This window comes from Salvelinus namaycush, chromosome 9 (genome assembly GCF_016432855.1).
Source record: "Salvelinus namaycush isolate Seneca chromosome 9, SaNama_1.0, whole genome shotgun sequence".
In the NCBI taxonomy this organism is placed as follows: Eukaryota; Metazoa; Chordata; class Actinopteri; order Salmoniformes; family Salmonidae; genus Salvelinus; species Salvelinus namaycush.
Genome location: NC_052315.1, coordinates 47,820,195 through 47,837,320, shown reverse-complemented (window position 1 = coordinate 47,837,320; position 17,126 = coordinate 47,820,195). Strand labels below are relative to the sequence as shown.

The 17,126-nt window shown below is 41.1% G+C and overlaps 1 protein-coding gene across 2 annotated transcripts; it reads left to right on the top strand.

Moving 5' to 3' along the window:
* The first annotated feature begins 354 nt into the window (after window positions 1-354).
* On the top strand, window positions 355-16,173 carry LOC120054148 (TBC1 domain family member 15-like). Of its 2 annotated transcripts, XM_039001570.1 has the most exons (17): window positions 355-449; window positions 1,076-1,171; window positions 1,264-1,338; window positions 1,733-1,889; window positions 2,192-2,399; window positions 5,268-5,370; window positions 5,525-5,734; window positions 7,071-7,199; window positions 7,471-7,574; window positions 7,801-7,895; window positions 11,110-11,226; window positions 11,402-11,502; window positions 11,608-11,707; window positions 14,658-14,755; window positions 14,953-15,069; window positions 15,199-15,285; window positions 15,427-16,173. In XM_039001570.1, the coding sequence occupies exons 1-17, from the start codon at window positions 426-428 to the stop codon at window positions 15,625-15,627; spliced, it is 2,022 nt and encodes a 673-aa protein (XP_038857498.1). In that variant the 5' UTR covers window positions 355-425; the 3' UTR covers window positions 15,628-16,173. The 2 variants fall into 2 exon arrangements, with proteins under 2 accessions (XP_038857498.1, XP_038857499.1); XM_039001571.1 differs by lacking the exon at window positions 7,071-7,199.
* Window positions 16,174-17,126: the final 953 nt, after the last annotated feature.

Sequence of the window (17,126 nt, the reverse complement as noted above, 5' to 3'; positions counted from 1 at the left end):
ATTCTGTAGTAAATATGTTATCCCACTAGGTATTGTTGTTTCTTTCAATAAATGCTCTCTGTGTTAACAGATTCCCACTAATACTAACTACTTGGCTGACTAGAACAATGTTTTTTGAGAACCAACTATGGTAATTTCGGTATCGCCCGATTATTCCATATAAAACATTTATGGGGTGAAAAGTTGTGTTTGTACCACAAAGCCCAGCACATTAAAAGACTGCTTGTGAAAAAACGCCAATTTCACAGGACAACATACTCCAGTTGCTGCAATTAACCATCAGGAGTTACACGTCTGCGTGGTAACGCCTGAGCTCACTGCGCCTGCGCTTCCCGGAAATGCGGAAGATGACTTGTCACTGTTGTTGAAGCTGTCAGGCACGTGAGCTGCACTGTGCAACGTCGTCGTGAGTGCAAGCAGGCGATATGGCGGCTGATACTCCTCCCAAGGTACTGAAAATGCACAACTTTTGGAATATCGCCTTTGCGCCTTTATTCTCAGTTTTTTTTCGTACTTAGATGCATCTATCACTGAATGTGAATATAACCGTGGGGAAGGAGATTCTGTTCATACAAACGCTTGAGCTGACCCACTTTGGTGGTGTCAATCAGCTGTTTTTCCTTGCTAAACTAGCTAGGTAGCCAGCTAACTATTTTACAGCCCACAACAATGCCACGAAAGCATATAAGTAGATCTCGGTAGTTGAATTTCATGAACCTGTGTGTGTTGTAAATAACTACCTGATACTATCAGTTTCCTCTTGTAGTTTGAAAAAACAACCATACATCGGCCAAGTGACTGCTCAGTTAGCATCTAACGTTAGCTCGTTGCAGGTCTAGTTGCTACCTCGCTTGCTCACCCGCTAGCTGACCAGTTAGTTCAATTTTCTGGATTCCCTAGCTAGCTGTCTGGGGGTCTCTTTTTTTTTTGGCAAGTACTCTTGGATTTAACGTTACTATACAGCTAAATACTGTTGTTGGCTAGTGTATTGAGAAAGATTATTATGTAGAATTTAAAATAAATTCACCCATTGTTACCATAGCTGATTTTCCTGCTGTATTGTATTTTTCTTCAGGTGTTATTTGAACATGAAGGTGTTTTCATACACTCAAACGAAGACGGTGAAGAGCCAGATCTCCTTGTTTCTGGGTTCCTACGGCTCATTGATAAGGTTGATATCAGTTCCTGAGTTGTTGATTGCGTTTCAGTTAGTGAATTCCTGGAACTTGTATGTGTGCTTATTGTGTTTTTAATGATTACCAGGATGGTGAAACTATCGTGGAATACAAACCCTTGGAGGACAGTGTTGATCCATCCAACATGTTGTGTGCTGGCAAGGTTTGACATTTCTTTTGGAATGTTTAATTCACCAAAATGCCAACCAATTGTTCAGTAACTTTGTGCATTATATCGCTATGTAAATTGGAAAGAAAACCGGTAATGCATTTAACTAAGGATATTATCTGACAGAACTTTATTGAAGATTTGTGTGTATTTGTCAAAATTGTTAACCATTGCTGATGGGGATAGTCTCTTCAAACAGCCGCCTTCCAATAAGTATTCCAGGAACCAACATTCCATAAACATTCTTCATGATTCAGCAAATTCAAGAATTCCAATATTTAGCAACACCATTCACACATCTGTTTTAAGCCTTTAGAATTTGAATGATGATGGGTAAAGACCTGATTCATCATGTCATTTACGAGGTGAATCCATTCCATTCCCCCAGGATTCCAGCTCGGTGATGGAGTGGGCCCAGTGTCCCGGGGAGGAGAGGTCGACTCCTCAGCAGGCTGTGGTAGAGCAGCAGCAGAGCTACGAGACTGAGTGGGACATGATCAACGCAGTCTCCTTTCCTAAGAGGAAACCCTGCTCCAACGGAGAGGGTGGGTGGACAATTGGGTGCATTCGTTGTAACTCACCCGATGCCGGGTGATACCAAAAGAATGCCTCCTACATGTAACATGAGATTTGTTCAGATGGGTTCACTTAACACAGAAGTTCACTTACAGCAGAAGTTTACTAAATTGTGTGAAGTGGGTTTGATATGAGAATCTCTTGCCAATGTTTCCTTTTGTAAATCTCCACTATGGTTTATTAAGGACTGAACATAGTTTGAATTGTATGTTGAGGTCATCACCAGATGAGGTCAGAATGAAACCGGATTAATTTCTTTGCTTTCTTCCAGGTGCGTTGAACCACACGCATGAGAAAAGCAAGTGGGCCTTCACCTTCAGTGTGTGGGACCTGAGGTCTATCACAGTGAAGGAGGAGGGCTCGTCCCGCCTGATGTTCAGACTGAAGGAGCCCCCCACCTCCCTGCCAGTCCTCCACTTCCACCAAGGGGGTAGTGAAGACTTCCTGGACTGCTTGAGGAGATATGCCTTGATCACTGAGTGAGTGCTTCAGCATTCTGGTCTGCTAAACTAGTCCAACTGGTTCTGAAAAAAAAGTAGTTATTTGACGATTGATCAATCAAGCCAATTGATTTATGAAGCCCTTTTTACATCTGCAGTGGTCAAGTGGTTTACAGTAGAAAACAAGAGCCAGCAGAAGTGGTCAGGAAAAAGTGGCTAGTAAAAAAACTTAGAGGAACCAGGATCAGACATTAATATTTTCTGATTCCATTCGATACCATGGTTATTGCATGATTACATTTTGTTTCTAAGTGCAATCGTGGACGCTAAACGACCTCTGATGTTATGTAGGCCTGGTAATGTGACTGTAGTGAGCGCAGTGTGGTGAATCACCAGCAGAGGGATCCTCTGAGCCCATTTGAATCACAGGATGATTATTTTGTTGATTACTACTGTATGTTCTTCCAAAGGCCAGTGAATGGTGCAACAGTGGACAATGACTCAAAATTAAAAACACTGTATGAGTGTGTACACAGCTTGACATTAACTTTTTTTTGTCCGAAAGCTCAAATCACTTGTCCAAAAATATAAAGTCTAACACCATTTTTACATCACTGTATGATGCAAGGAACCACCTGACAAAATAAAATGCATTACTATCTTTTTTTATCATAGAGAATCAGACAAAAATGTAGGCTGCACTCTGTCCTTTGGCTTGAATAGGCAAAGAAGCCATTCTCAAAATAAGACACAGCTCCTTTAAGGCTTTCGTGGCGGAAGGTGGGCCACCCTTAGTAGCCTATAAAATCTATTGAAATGTTACAATTACAACCAAAAACTTTTTTTGTCTGTATAAAATATTTCCCTCCATAGCTCAAAATTAAAGGCGTCCTCTCTGGGACAATAATAAAAAAAATATGCATAAGACAGGTCGTTGTCGTTAGTGTGTACGGCCCAGTACATCAGTCGAGCCAAGCTTCCTGCCATCCTGGAACTCTATACCAGGCGGTGTCAGAGGAAGGCCCAAAAAATTGTCAAATACTCTAGTCACCCAAGTCATAGACTCTTCTCTCTGCTACCGCACAGCAAGCAGTACCCGAGTGCCAAGTCTAGGTCCAAAAGGCTCCTTAACAGCTTCTACCCCAAGCCATGAGACAGCTGAACAATTAATCAAATGGCCCCCCGGACTATTTACATTGACTTTGTGTTTACACTGCTGCTACTCGCTGTTTAACTTTAGCCCTCGGTACTCGTACCCCCTGTATATAGCCTCGTTATTTTATTTAGTAAGTCTTTTCTTAACTCTATTTATTGAACTGCAATGTTGGTTAAGGGCTTGTAAGTAAGCATTTCACAGTAAGGTTTACACCTCTTGTATACACCGCATGTGAGACATAAAATTTGATTTGATGTTTCAGCATTGTCTCACAGAATAATTTGGTGTTCAACTAGCCCACCGTTACAAGCCTGCTAGAGTTAGCAGCAGGCGGATACTGTCTGAGCAATATCCACCGTCATAGTACGGATAACGTCTGACCTGGAATGTGAAGTTAACTGAAGCTGACTAGATTTATAAAAGCCTGAGTAGATTTAGTATGCTTTGTTGTATACCATTCTGGAATTAATTGGTAGATAGAAGATGGGTAGTTAAGGAATTCTATGTTTTGGCTCAATAGAGGGGGTTTTCACCACCTGAAACACTTGGCATTTTCATGGGGTTTCTTATCTAATATGTTAGTGATTTGCATAAGGGTTACTAACCGGTGCCCCCACATATCCTCGACTAACCGGTGCCCCCGCACATTGACTCTGTACCTGTAACCCCTGTATATAGCCTCGCTATTGTTATGTTACTGCTTTTTAATTATTTGTTACTTTTATATATATTTTTTGTTGTTGTTGGTATTTTCTTAACTGCTTTGTTGGTTAAGGGCTTGTAAGTAAGCGTTTCACTGTTGTATTCAGTGCATGTGACAAATAAAATTAGATTTATAGCAAACACTTGGTTTTCCTCTCCCTATCCCCTCTTCTGTCTGACTGGTTAGTGGGCAGTTTCTCCTCCATGATAGAGCCGGGCTTTCTGTTTGAGCCCAATATAACATCATGTAATTCCCTCTATAGAGGCACTGTTCCTCTTTCAGTCAGCGCATATAGCTGTTGAAATTCTTATCAAGGCCTTTCATAATGACTACTTTCAATTAAAGCTGCATTATGTAACTTTTTAGGCGACCCAACAAAATTCACACAGAAATTATTGTTATAGGTCTGTCCTGATTGAAAGCAAGTCGGTAGATCTGCTCTGTGTGTGCTAGTTCTACGCTTCCCATTCTTAAGTTTTGTTTTTGCATCTTTTACTTTCAGTTTTGTACACCAGCTGAAAAGACAATATTTCTGCTTATGGAAAATATATTAAACAGAGATTTAGATGGTAAAATGATTCTCTACACTGTACTTTGTTTTGTCACAAACTGAAATCAGGCAAATTATTCAAATTTTTGCAACCAGGAAATGGCGGTGCGATTTCTGCATAGTGCACCCACCTTTAAGTGCCGGCCGGCCATTTTCAGCCAGGCGTCTGGTTAGAACAGAGAATAGGCAATGAATGATATCTCACCATGTACCATGTCTTCCAATAAATATTGTATTTTTGTGACTAACTGTTAACCCTTTAAAAAAATATATGAAATTGGATATTGAGGCTATCAGGGTGCTTTACCTGCTTTGCATGAAGGAGAGAGCACACTTTAATGTTTCTGAGGATTATGCATTGTCTTGTTGCGTCTCTTCCCCTCATACAGCCTTGATGTGAACACCTTTGTCTGAAATGCATGCTCACTCGTAGGTTCCGGATCTCTAACTTTAGGTTGATGTCGAGAATGGATATACATTATTTCCTCGTGTTTTCAGGGCCCCGGATGATGAAACCTGCCTGCTGGTCAGCACTCCCAACAGAGCTCTGTCTCAGTCCTTCGAGAACCTTCTGGATGACAACAACTACGGCCTTGTTACTGTAAGAGGCTACTATTGTCATGCAAATAGTTGTCATACATATGTCACTTACCTAGCCTGGTTAACCAGAATGACTGGTTGTGAAACTAGCATGTATATCTACAGGGGGGGGAAAAGCTTATTTTTGCCTTCCTAAAACATGTTTTCCCTTACAGAAGCTCAAGAATGATCCGTACGTGACGACCCTGGGGGGCTTCTCCAAGGTCACCAACTACATCTTCGATGCGTTCCGTGGTCCAGAGCTGGAGCAGCAGCAGCGTCCCCTGGAGGAGATGGCTGACCTGGACATCCTGGGACTGGGAGAGGTCATCCCTGGCCTGGAGATCAACCAGCAGGAGGAGCCGGGCTTTGAGGTCATCACCAGGGTGAGTGGATGGAGAGTATGACATAACAGCACCTCTGGCCATGAGCCCTGGCACCCCAAGATGCTGTGGGGTCTGAAAGGGAAACAGGCCAACCGTCCTACTTGGACAGCTACTGAATGTGCAGGCTTTGTTATAGATGTAGTACAGTAGGGCTGTTGTGAGGTGTGTTAGAGTAGGCTGGGACAAAATGCCCTTTTTCTGATAACTAGTTCATTGCATCTGCCATGGAGCCCAGTTTCATAATATTACCATATGTCCCAGCTGCTTGCTGTAGTTTAAGTTGTCGTTAAAAAACGGTCCTTTATTTTAGGGCATTTTTCACCCTGCCAGCTCCTATTAGTTATATTTAGCATGGTGGCACCAACTCGCCTACGGTGAAGCATGGTGGTGTCAGCATCATGCTGTGAGGATATTTTTCAGCGGCAGGGACTGGAAGACTTGTCAGAATCGAGGGAAAGCTGAACGGAGCAAAGTACAGAGACCCTTAATGAAAACCTGCTCTGGACCTCCGACTGGGTCGAAGGTTTACCTTCCAACAGGACAACGACCCTAAGCACACAGCCAAGACAAAGCAGGATTGGCTTTGGCACAAGTCTCTGAATGTACTTGAGTGGCCCAGCCAGAGCCTGGACTTGAACCCAATCAAACATCACTGGAGAGACCAGAAAATAGCTGTGCAGCAACAGAGCATGAGAGGATCTGCAGAGGAGAATGGGAGAAACTCTCCAAAACCAGGTGTGCCAAGGTTATAGCGTCATACCCAAAAAGACTCGATGTTGTAATCACTGCCAAAGGTGCTTCATCAAAGTACTGAGTAGAGGTTCTGAATACTTATGTAAATGGGATATTACATTATTTTTATTTTAACAAGATGTGGAAAAAGACATAAGCACACTTGACATCATCGATGAGCGGATGTTTACTTCCTACAGGAGTTGTTATTTTTCAGTTTCGTCCTAAAAACAGGTTGTAGTGGTAAAATAAAAAGGAGGAAATGTTTTGGTGTCACTCCAGTCAAAGGGCTCAGCGACGGTTCCTTTCAATTCATTTGCTATGGCATCACGCTAGTGTTCCAGCTCTGCAAATGTTCTTTTTTCAGCCTTGGGTGAATTTTGACTCGTTCTATTGTCCAACCTAGTTAGAGCAGAGTTGAATCAAGTCTGGACACCCAGTAACTCTTCAGGAGGAGGCTTGGCCAACCCTGGTCTAGTGCCTATGAATGGATTCTCTGGCAGTGGTATCGGTTCTGTCTGTCTTCAGCTGGAGTTTGTCTTTTAACATGCGTACCGTGCGGAGGAGTGCATGATCTTATTGGTTAGTGATTTGTTTGTCTCAGATCGACCTGGGAGCAAGGCCAGAGGTGACGAGGAGGCAGCCACTGTCTGCAGAGGACTGGGCTGAGCACCAGGAGAAGGGAGGAAGGATGAAAAATGTGCCTCACCTCAAGAAAATAATATTCAAAGGGGTATGTTGAATTTATGGGGAGATTAAAAGGACCTGGTAAAGCACCTTCTCCAGTGAAACTCTGGGCTGGTTTCCCAGACAGAGATTAAGCCTAGTTCTGGACTAAAATTACCTTTCAACAGAGAATCTCTATTGAACTGACATGCTTTTTTTAGTCCCGGACTAGGCTTCATATAATCTGTGTCTGGGAAACTGGCCCTCTGTATATTCGTTTGTGGTAACTATCAATTCTGGGTAAAGTCATTCTTCTAAATTATGTCTTGATCCTGCAGGGCTTGTGCCATGCGGTGAGGAAAGAGGCCTGGAAGTTTCTGCTGGGGTATTACCCCTGGGACAGCACCTACGAGGAGAGGAAAGGCCTACAGAGGAGGAAAACGTATGTGTGCTTTACCAAGACAGACATATTTGAAACAGCTGTTGTTTTTATTATAACAAATGTATTATCACCACTAATCAAAGTGGCCAACGTGGTCTTACAATGATGATCAGCCTTTGTTGACATTTTCCTTTGTTAAACCAGCGTAGGCTATGTGAGTGAAACATAAGATGAGTAAAGTGTCCAAGTGAGGTGTTTCCTTTTTGTTTTCTCCCTGGTGAATAAGGGATGAGTACTTCAGGATGAAGCTCCAGTGGAAGTCGGTGAGTGAGGAGCAGGAGAGGAGGAACTCCAGGTTGAGAGACTTCAGGAGCCTGATAGGTAAATGTCGATCCCATTCACCCTGCTGTCTTATCAGGCTGTTCCAGCCGGAGATAACAGTACATACATTACCAATTTGCTTGCACTTGACTAAACATTTTGCTACGCGACCAGTACTTTTATTTTGGTAGCACCGTACAAGAAAACAATTATCTAATAAAAGAACTCAATGCATAACCATATTTCGCCACAATTCTCTTCTCTTCACTGCTCAAACAAGACAGGCTGATACATTGTTTACAAATCATAACCAATCATAATGCTACAAATTCTTAAATGTAGCTAACTAAAAAAATCCCAAGCCAGGCACGACCAATCCCTTTTACGCAAACTTTCCCTCCAGAACTGTGCCGCCCCTTTTTGTAAGCTAAGTAATGGCATTAGCTAGCAAGCTAAACAACAACAATGAAACGCAGCGGAATTTAAGCTTTCTCTAACAAAAAATGAATGATGAAAATTACTAACCGGAAGAAGATGATGCTATAGGAGATGCTCCTACCGATCGACCTCTGAAAAAGATCTACACTGAACAAAAATCTAAATGCAACATGCAACAATTTCAAGTTGTTGCAGTTCATGTAAGGAAATCAGTCAACTGAGAAATTCATTAGGCCCTAATCTATGGAATTCACATGACTGGGAATACAGATATGAATCTGTTGGTCACAGATAACTTATTAAATAAAAAGTAGAGGCGTGGATCAGAACCAGTCACTATCTGGTGTGACCACCATTTGCCTCATGCCGTGCGACAAATCTCCTTAGCATAGAGTTGATCAGGATATTGATTGTGGCCTGTGGAATGTTGTCGCGCTCTTCAATGGCTGTGCTAAAATTCTGGATATATATGAGTATGCAGGCAATGGAAGAACTGGGACATTTTCAGCATCCAGGAATTGTGTACAGATCCTTGTGACATGGGGCTCTGCATTATCATGCAGAAACATGAGGTGATGGCGGCAGATGAATAGCACGATAATGGGCCTCAGGATCTCGTCGCGGTATCTCTGTGCATTCAAATTGCCATCGATAAAATGCAATTGTGTTCGTTGTCCGTAGCTTATGCCTGCCCATACCAAAACCCCACTGCCTCCTTTGGGCACTCTGTTTGACATTAGCAAACCGCTCGCCCACACAACGCCATACACGCTGTCTGCCATCTGCCCGCTACTGTTGAAGCCGGGATTAATCCATGAAGAGCACAAGTGGCTATCTGTGAAGAGTGTGCAAGTGGCTATCGAAGATGAGCGTTTGCCCGTTGAAGTCAGCTGCGACGCCAGACTGCAGTCCGGTCAAGACCCTCGTGAGGACGATGAGCACACAGATGAGCTTCCCTGAGATGCTTTCTGACAGTTTGTGCATAACTTTTTTGGTTGTGCAAACCAACAGTTTCATCAGCTGTCCGGGTGACTGGTCTGTCGATCCCGCAGGTGAAGAAGCCGGATGTGGAGGTCCTGTGCTGGTGTGGTTGCACATGGTCTGCAGTTGATGCTGGGTTGGACGTACTGCAAAATTCTGTGAAATAACACAAAGCGGCTTATGGTAGAGAAATTAACATTCAATTTCTGTTAACAGCTCTGGTGGACATTCCTGAAGTCAGCATGCCAATTGCACACTCCCTCAACTTGTGACATCTGTGGCATTGTGTTGTAACACAACTGCACATTTTGTGGCCTTTTATTGTCCTCAGCACAAGGTGAACTTGTGTAATGATCATGCTGTTTAATCAGCTTTTTCATATGCCACACTTGTCAGGTGGATGGATTGTCTTAGAAAAAGAGAAATGCTCACTAACAGGGATGTAAAAGAATTTGCACAAAATGGTGGAGAGCGCTTTTAGGTATAGGTATAGAAAATGTCTGATCTTTTATTTCAGCTCATGAAACATTGGACCAACACTTTACATAATTGGTCACCAACTTGTCCACTGGTCGATCATGTCCATCACCAAACATTTACAAGTACCAGTCAAAGGTTTCAATACACCAACTCATTCAAGGGTTTTTATTTATTTTTTATATTTTCTACATTGTAGAATAATAGTGTAGACATCAACACTGAAATAACACATATGGAATCATGTAGTAACCAAAAAAGTGTTTAAACAAATCAAGATGGAAGTGGTATTGGAGGGCCAGTAGGAGGCACTCTTTCCTCTGGTCTAAAAAAAAAAATATCCCAATGCCCCAGGGCAATGATTGGGGACACTGCCCTGTGTCGGGTGCCGTCTTTCGGATGGGACGTTAAACGGGTGTCCTGACTCTCTGAGGTCATTAAAGATCCCATGGCACTTATTGTAAGAGTAGGGGTGTTAACCCCGGTGTCCTGGCTAAATTCCCAATCTGGCCCTCAAACAATCACGGTCACCTAATAATCCCCAGTTTACAATTGGCTCATTCATCCCCCTCCTGTCCCCTGTAACTATTCCCCAGGTCGTTGCTGCAAATGAGAACGTGTTCTCAGTCAACTTACCTGTTAAATAAAGGATAAAAAAAAAAAAAGATATATTCTTCAAAGTAGCCACCCTTTGCCTTGATGACAGCTTTGCACACTCTTGGCATTCTCTCAACCAGCTTCACCTGGAATGCTTTTCCAACAGTCTTGAAGGAGTTCCCACATTTGCTGAGCACCTGTTGGCTCCTTTTCCTTCACTCTGCTGTCCAAACCATCTCAATTGGGTTTGGGTCGGATGATTGTGGAGGCCAGATCTGATTTAGCACTCTCCTTCTTGGTCAAATAGCCCTTACACAGCCCGGAGGTGTGTTGGGTCATTGTCCTGTTGAAATACTCACAGACATGATTCAAACAGTTTTAGAAACTTCAGAGTGTTTTCTATCCAAATCTACTAATATGCATATCTTAGCTTCTGGGCCTGAGTAGCAGGCAGTTTAATTTGGGCATGCTTTTCATCCAAAATTCTGAATGCTGCCCCCTATCCTAGAGAAGTTAAGTTCTGGGCACATGTGCTACCAATGAAAATAGTTCATTTATAACCCTGATTTACATGTTATTCCTGTTTTAACAATAATGGTGATTTATGTATTGCCTTTTGTTTGTTTTAACTCTTACTGCATTGGTTTTTACTGTAGTTTGATTTGAGAATATTCAGCTTTGAGGAAGCATCTGAAATGCCTCCGTTAGTATGGTGTATCCTTTCTGAAATAGGCTAAATATGGTTGTTTATTTATCATCTGTGAATGTCTTGTCTTCTCAGAGAAGGATGTGAACAGAACAGACCGAACCAACAGGTTCTATGAGGGCATAGACAACCCAGGCCTGGTGTTACTCCACGACATCTTGATGACGTATTGCATGTATGATTTTGATCTGGGTAAGTGATAGCATTATTGCCAAGTCGTACAGGAGATATCATTTATGTCTGATTGGCATAGATTCTATTGAAGTCTCTTATTGAAGGTAATTAATAAATTGTTGCTGTAACATATCAGTGGGATTTGTAATGCTCATCTTTTAATTAATGTTATGGGAATTGTACTCGTCTCCAGGGTATGTCCAGGGAATGAGTGACCTCCTCTCCCCGATCCTCTATGTGATGGAGAATGAGGTGGATGCCTTCTGGTGTTTTGTCTCCTTCATGGATCATATGGTAAGAAATGTAGCATTGTTTTGTGTTTTTGTTGACTTGTTCACTTTGTTATGTCTGAGTGTGCTGTTTTTATGACCCGACTTGTGCGTCTGTCTCCGTATGCAGCACCAGAACTTTGAGGAGCAGATGCAGGGCATGAAGACACAACTGATCCAGCTCAGTGCTCTGTTGAGGCTGCTCGACCTGGCCTTCTGGAACTACCTTGGTACGTAACACCACCTGCCTTCCCTCTATCATTCACCTCTTCATGTTCAGCTTCGAAAAAGCATACTTAAAAAAAAAAAAAATCATTATCATTTGCGTACTAAACTGTAAAGATTGAGGCAAATCCTGAGAAGTAAATGAAATGTCATGTTAAACAGATTATCAATCAGTACAGCAGTCTTGCATATACAGTGCCTTCAGAAAGTATTCATACCCCTTTTTCCACAATTTGTTACAGCCTGAATTCAAAATGGATTAAATTGATGAGTTAACACACACAATACCCCATAATGACAAAGTGAAAACATGTTTTTAGACATTTTTGCAAATGTATTGAAAATGAAATACAGGGGGCCTCCCGAGTGGCGCAGCGGTCTTAGGCACTGCATCGCAATGTTGCGGAATCACTACAGCCTGGGGCTCGATCCCAGGCTGTGTCATTACCGGCCGTGACCGGGAGTCCCATAGTGCGGCACATAATTGTCCCAGCGGGTTAGGGGAGGGTTTGGCTGGGGGGGCTTTACTTGGCTCCTTGTAGCGGGCCGGGCACCAGCAGGATGACTTTGGTCATCAGTTGAACGGTGTTTCCTTTGACACATTGGTGCGGCTGGCTTCTGGGTTAAGCGAGCGGGTGATAAGATGCATGGTTTTGCGGGTCATGTTTCAGAGGATGCATGACTCGACCTTCGCCTCTCCCAAGCCCGTTGGGAGAGATGAGACAAGGTCGTAATCACAAAAAAGGGGGGTAATAAAATATATATATATATATATATATATATATATATATATATATATATATATATAATATGAAATACAGATCTCATTTATGTAAGTATTCACACCTCTGAGTCAGTACTTTGTAGAAGCACCTTTGGCAGCGATTACAGCTTTGATTACAGCTTTCTGAGTAACTGTCAGAGCTTTCCACACATGGATTGTGCAACATTTACCCATTATTTAAAAAAATTCTTCAAGCTCTGTCCAATTGGTTGTTGATCATTGTTAGACAACCATTTTCAGGTCTTACCATAGATTTTCAAGTAGATTTAAGTCACAACTAACTCGGCCACTCAGGAACATTCACTGTGTTCTTGGTAAGAAACGCCAATGTAGGTTTGGCCTTGTGAAAGGTTGTCCTGCTGGAAGTTTAATTCATCTCCCAGTGTCTAGTGGATAGCAGACAGATTTTGTCTGTGCTTAGCTCCCTTCAGTATTTAAAAATGTTTTTTAGATCTTAACTCCCCAGTCCTTAACAATTACAAGCATACCCATAACATGATGTAGCCACCACTATGCTTGAAAATGTGGAGAGTGGTACTTAGTAATGTGTTGTGTTTGAGGCAAATCCAATACAACATTTTGTATTCAGGACCAAAAGTGAATTGCTTTGCCACATTTTTTGCAGTAGTACTTTAGTGCTTTGTTGCAAACAGGATGAGGGCCTAAAATGAACACCTGTCACCTGCCAAATGCGGGTAGATTTTGACACTGACGGGTAAGATGTCTATTTCACCAGCCACGTTGGCGGGTGGTCAGGGCTCCACAGTGTGAGCATTTCACTCGCATTTGTGACTAGAAATAGTCAAGTATGAGCACATTTTATAGTAAAATAAATGCTGCTTTGGATGTTTTCAAAGTATTTCTGCCGTTTTGGTTTCATAGCTGATAAAATATTTGCACAAAGTCAAAAGAACTACGATTCCTATGTAGCCTATCCCATCTCGTGCTGCCTGGCTGGGGGCCATGCACAGGTGAAGAGCTGAGTGAAAGTCATGTTACCACGGCAACATCCCACCCTTAAAGGGGCAGGTGAAAATTTGTCTCATCTGTGATATTTTGGTTAAAAGACTTGGGTCACAAAAAAATGTAATTGAACAATATAACATATATTACTTCTTACTAGTAACACATGTATTGTTTTAGAAACATTATACAAAGCATGCTGATCTTTTTTTTTTTGTGTGTTTTGCTGGTGTAATTTTAGTGGGAGAAAAATATTTTGGCTGGTAAAATTCAACTTGGATGGTAGATTTTTGTAATCTACCTGCCACAGTGTCTGATGGATCAAAAAATAAATGTTTGGCGCTGAACAGGATGAATGTTTTGGAATATTTGTATTCTGTACAGGCTTCCTTCTTTTCACTCTGTCAATTAGGTTAGTATTGTGGATTAACTACAATGTTGTTGATCCATCCTCAGTTTTCTCCTATCACAGCCATTAAACTCTGTAACTATTTTAAAGTCACCATTGGCCCCATGGTGAAATCCCTGACTGGTTTCCTTCCTAACCAGCAACTGAGTTAGGAAGGACACTTGTGTCTTTGTAGTGACTGGGTGTATTAATACACTATCCAAAGTGTAATTAATAACTTAACCACGTTCAAAGGGATATTCAATGTCTGATTTTCTTTTTAAAATGTACCCATCTACCAATAGGTGGCCTTCTTTGCGAGGAATTGTAAAACCTCCCTGGTCTTTGTGGTTGCATCTGTGTTTGAAATCCACTGCTCAACTGAGGGACCTTACATATAATTTTATATGTGGGGTACAGAGATGAGGTAGTCATTCAGAATTATGTTAAACATTATTATTGTACAGTGAGTCCATGCAACTTATTATGTGACTTGTTAAGCACATTTTTACTCCTTAACTTATTTAGGCTTGCCATAAGAAAGGTGTTGAATACTTGACTCAAAACATTTCAGCTTTTCATATTTAATGAATTTGTAAAAATATTGATGAACATAATTCCACTTTGACATTGTGTAGGCCAGTGTCAAAAAAAATCTAAATGTAATCCTTTTTAAAATCAGGCTGTAACACAACAAAATGTGGGGGGGGGAATCAAGGCGTGTGAATACTGTCTGAAGGCACTGTAAATTCAAGTTCAACAATATTCCTTTCATCCTTGGTTTCCTCTGATTTCTCCTCGTGTGTTTTGGTTCCTCCAGAGTCGCAGGATTCAGGTTACCTGTATTTCTGTTTCCGGTGGTTGCTGATCCGCTTCAAGAGGGAGCTCAGTTATCCAGATGTTCTTCGTATGTGGGAGGTGAGTTCTGTTCTGTCCATATACCTTTGACCCTTTAGCGTAAGTGTCATCATTTAGGGGGAAATCAATGTCAGTCTCTCGCCTATGAGATTTGATTAATGATTCAAGTTGATGATTTTATCACTTTCTTTTTGAGTTCATGATTTATCTTCGTATTCTGATAGGTCTTGTTAATAAGACTTCCTGGTTTTGCTTAGGTCATGTGGACTGGCTTGCCCTGCCAAAACTTCCATTTGCTGGTGTGCTGTGCCATCCTAGACTCAGAGAAACGGAAAATCATGGAGGAAAACTATGGCTTCAATGAGATCCTCAAGGTAACAGCAGTCATTTGCAGATTGACTGGTTTGTCAGTTGAAAAATATCAGACATTTTCAAGAACGGTTGTTGGGAGTGTTTTCCAAGTGAATTAGTTTTAAATGTCATTGTTTTGTATGTTAATCCAGCACATCAATGAACTCTCAATGAAACTGGACATTGAAGAAATCCTTCACAAATCAGAGGCTATTTGTATGCAGATCAGAAGTTGTAAGGTATGGTCAAGGATGTAATTTTGTACTTTCAATTCAAAGTCCATAAGAGTCAATTAAAATAAACTATGCAGGTCCAGATTTACATATTGGTTACATCTTGGTTGTATATAATCTACATATTCTTATTTTCTTTCCTTTCAGGATTTGCCTCATTCAATAATTGAGATCCTGGGATTCAACACAGAAAGCGAACTTCCCAGATTAGAAGGGCGGGAGTTTGGGACTCTTGATTCTCCTCAGTCCCCCAGACCCACACAGAGACAGGAGGTCTTCTCTAATGGTCACAATGGACATTACAGAGAACCCCCTCAAAACGGCTGCAAAGTCACTTTCATATCATAGTGAACAATATCATTCACACAGAGACTTTGCAATGTCCACATACCAGAATGAGTATTTTGGATTCCGTTATTGGATCATTTGTTAACTGAAGCAAGCTTATCAAAGCCCTATAAGAAGAGATATGAAGAGAAAATAATGTAAAAAGGATTTAAAATTATTATTTTTGTAATTTCTTGTACCATATTGTCTTTCATTTAAATAAGTCATTCCTCCTTGCTAAGGTTTTTTTTGTAAAGACTGGCAAGGTGAGTTTATTTTGTAAAGTAATAATATGCTGTTATTATTTCAACTAACTTTTTCCTGAATCACACACACAAGTATTAAATGTTGATTGATTTACGTTTTACTTTATCAAGATCTAGCCAGATATCAATTTGGTAGTAAATTACAAAAGTGCTGTAAAATGTTTTGTCTTAATGCTCTGTCACAATAATACCCTTTTCAAATTGAGATTTGATGTTGAATTGAGAATTGATGTGAAAAAGAAAACTCAAAACATCTCCCTGAATCAAAATAAAATTATAGCCTTTAATTATGTACTCAGTACTGGAGTATAATGTGTTACTTTGATCTGAGATTTTCCTATTGAGGGAAGCTTTCTTTTCCATTTCATATATATATTTCATACCCTGTTAGAGGAAATGTGTGCACACTCACACACTGTCCTGTAAGAAAGACTTCCTTTGACCGGTTTGGCAAAAACAAAATGTCAATTTTTTTTGGGGTGACTGTTTATTTAATACAATATTTAGCTTGCTTTCCAACATATTGAATTGTGCACTGTCTGTATCTGGCCCAGGAAGGAAACTATCGAGTGAGTTCTGGCCCATTTAGTGAAATGGCCACTTTAGGAAATCAACTCTTTCACTCATCCGGTCTTGTATATGTTACATGTGTTGTCATTTCGCAAATGACTAAGAACACTATGTATTTATACTGTTGTTTTCATTATGGTGTAAAACAACAGTGGAAATACATTTTTTTCACTTGGATACACCTTTCCCATCTCATTGTTTGAAAATGCACTCAACCTTGGATTAAGAATACATCACCATCTTTCCTTTTGCAGTTGCTTGGAAATGACTAGTTTAATTGGATGAAAGTACAGTAGTGTCCAGGCACTGATAAGTCTTCTATACCCTATCTATTTACAAGACCTGTTTCATGTTACTTTAGACATTAGTCCCCTGTCCTAATTCACATGGGGACATAGCTGTTGTGTTCTTGGTGTGTTGCCAGAATACCTCATCCTATTGGATTTCAAGCACTCTTCCATAATGTCAACAACCTGCATTAGTCTTTGTCTCCAATGTTTACATGGTAAACACCCTTTGGTCTTCAAATGACTTCCTCCATTAAGTTGTCCAGAAATGTCACACATTTTGTTATTTCACTGCTGTGTGAAGTATTAAAGCCAATTTTGCTTGCTCTGGCAGTGTGATCTTGAAGCTCCGTATGGAGGGTTTGAAGAAATAGCGGAGGCAAAATCGAGCTCCGTA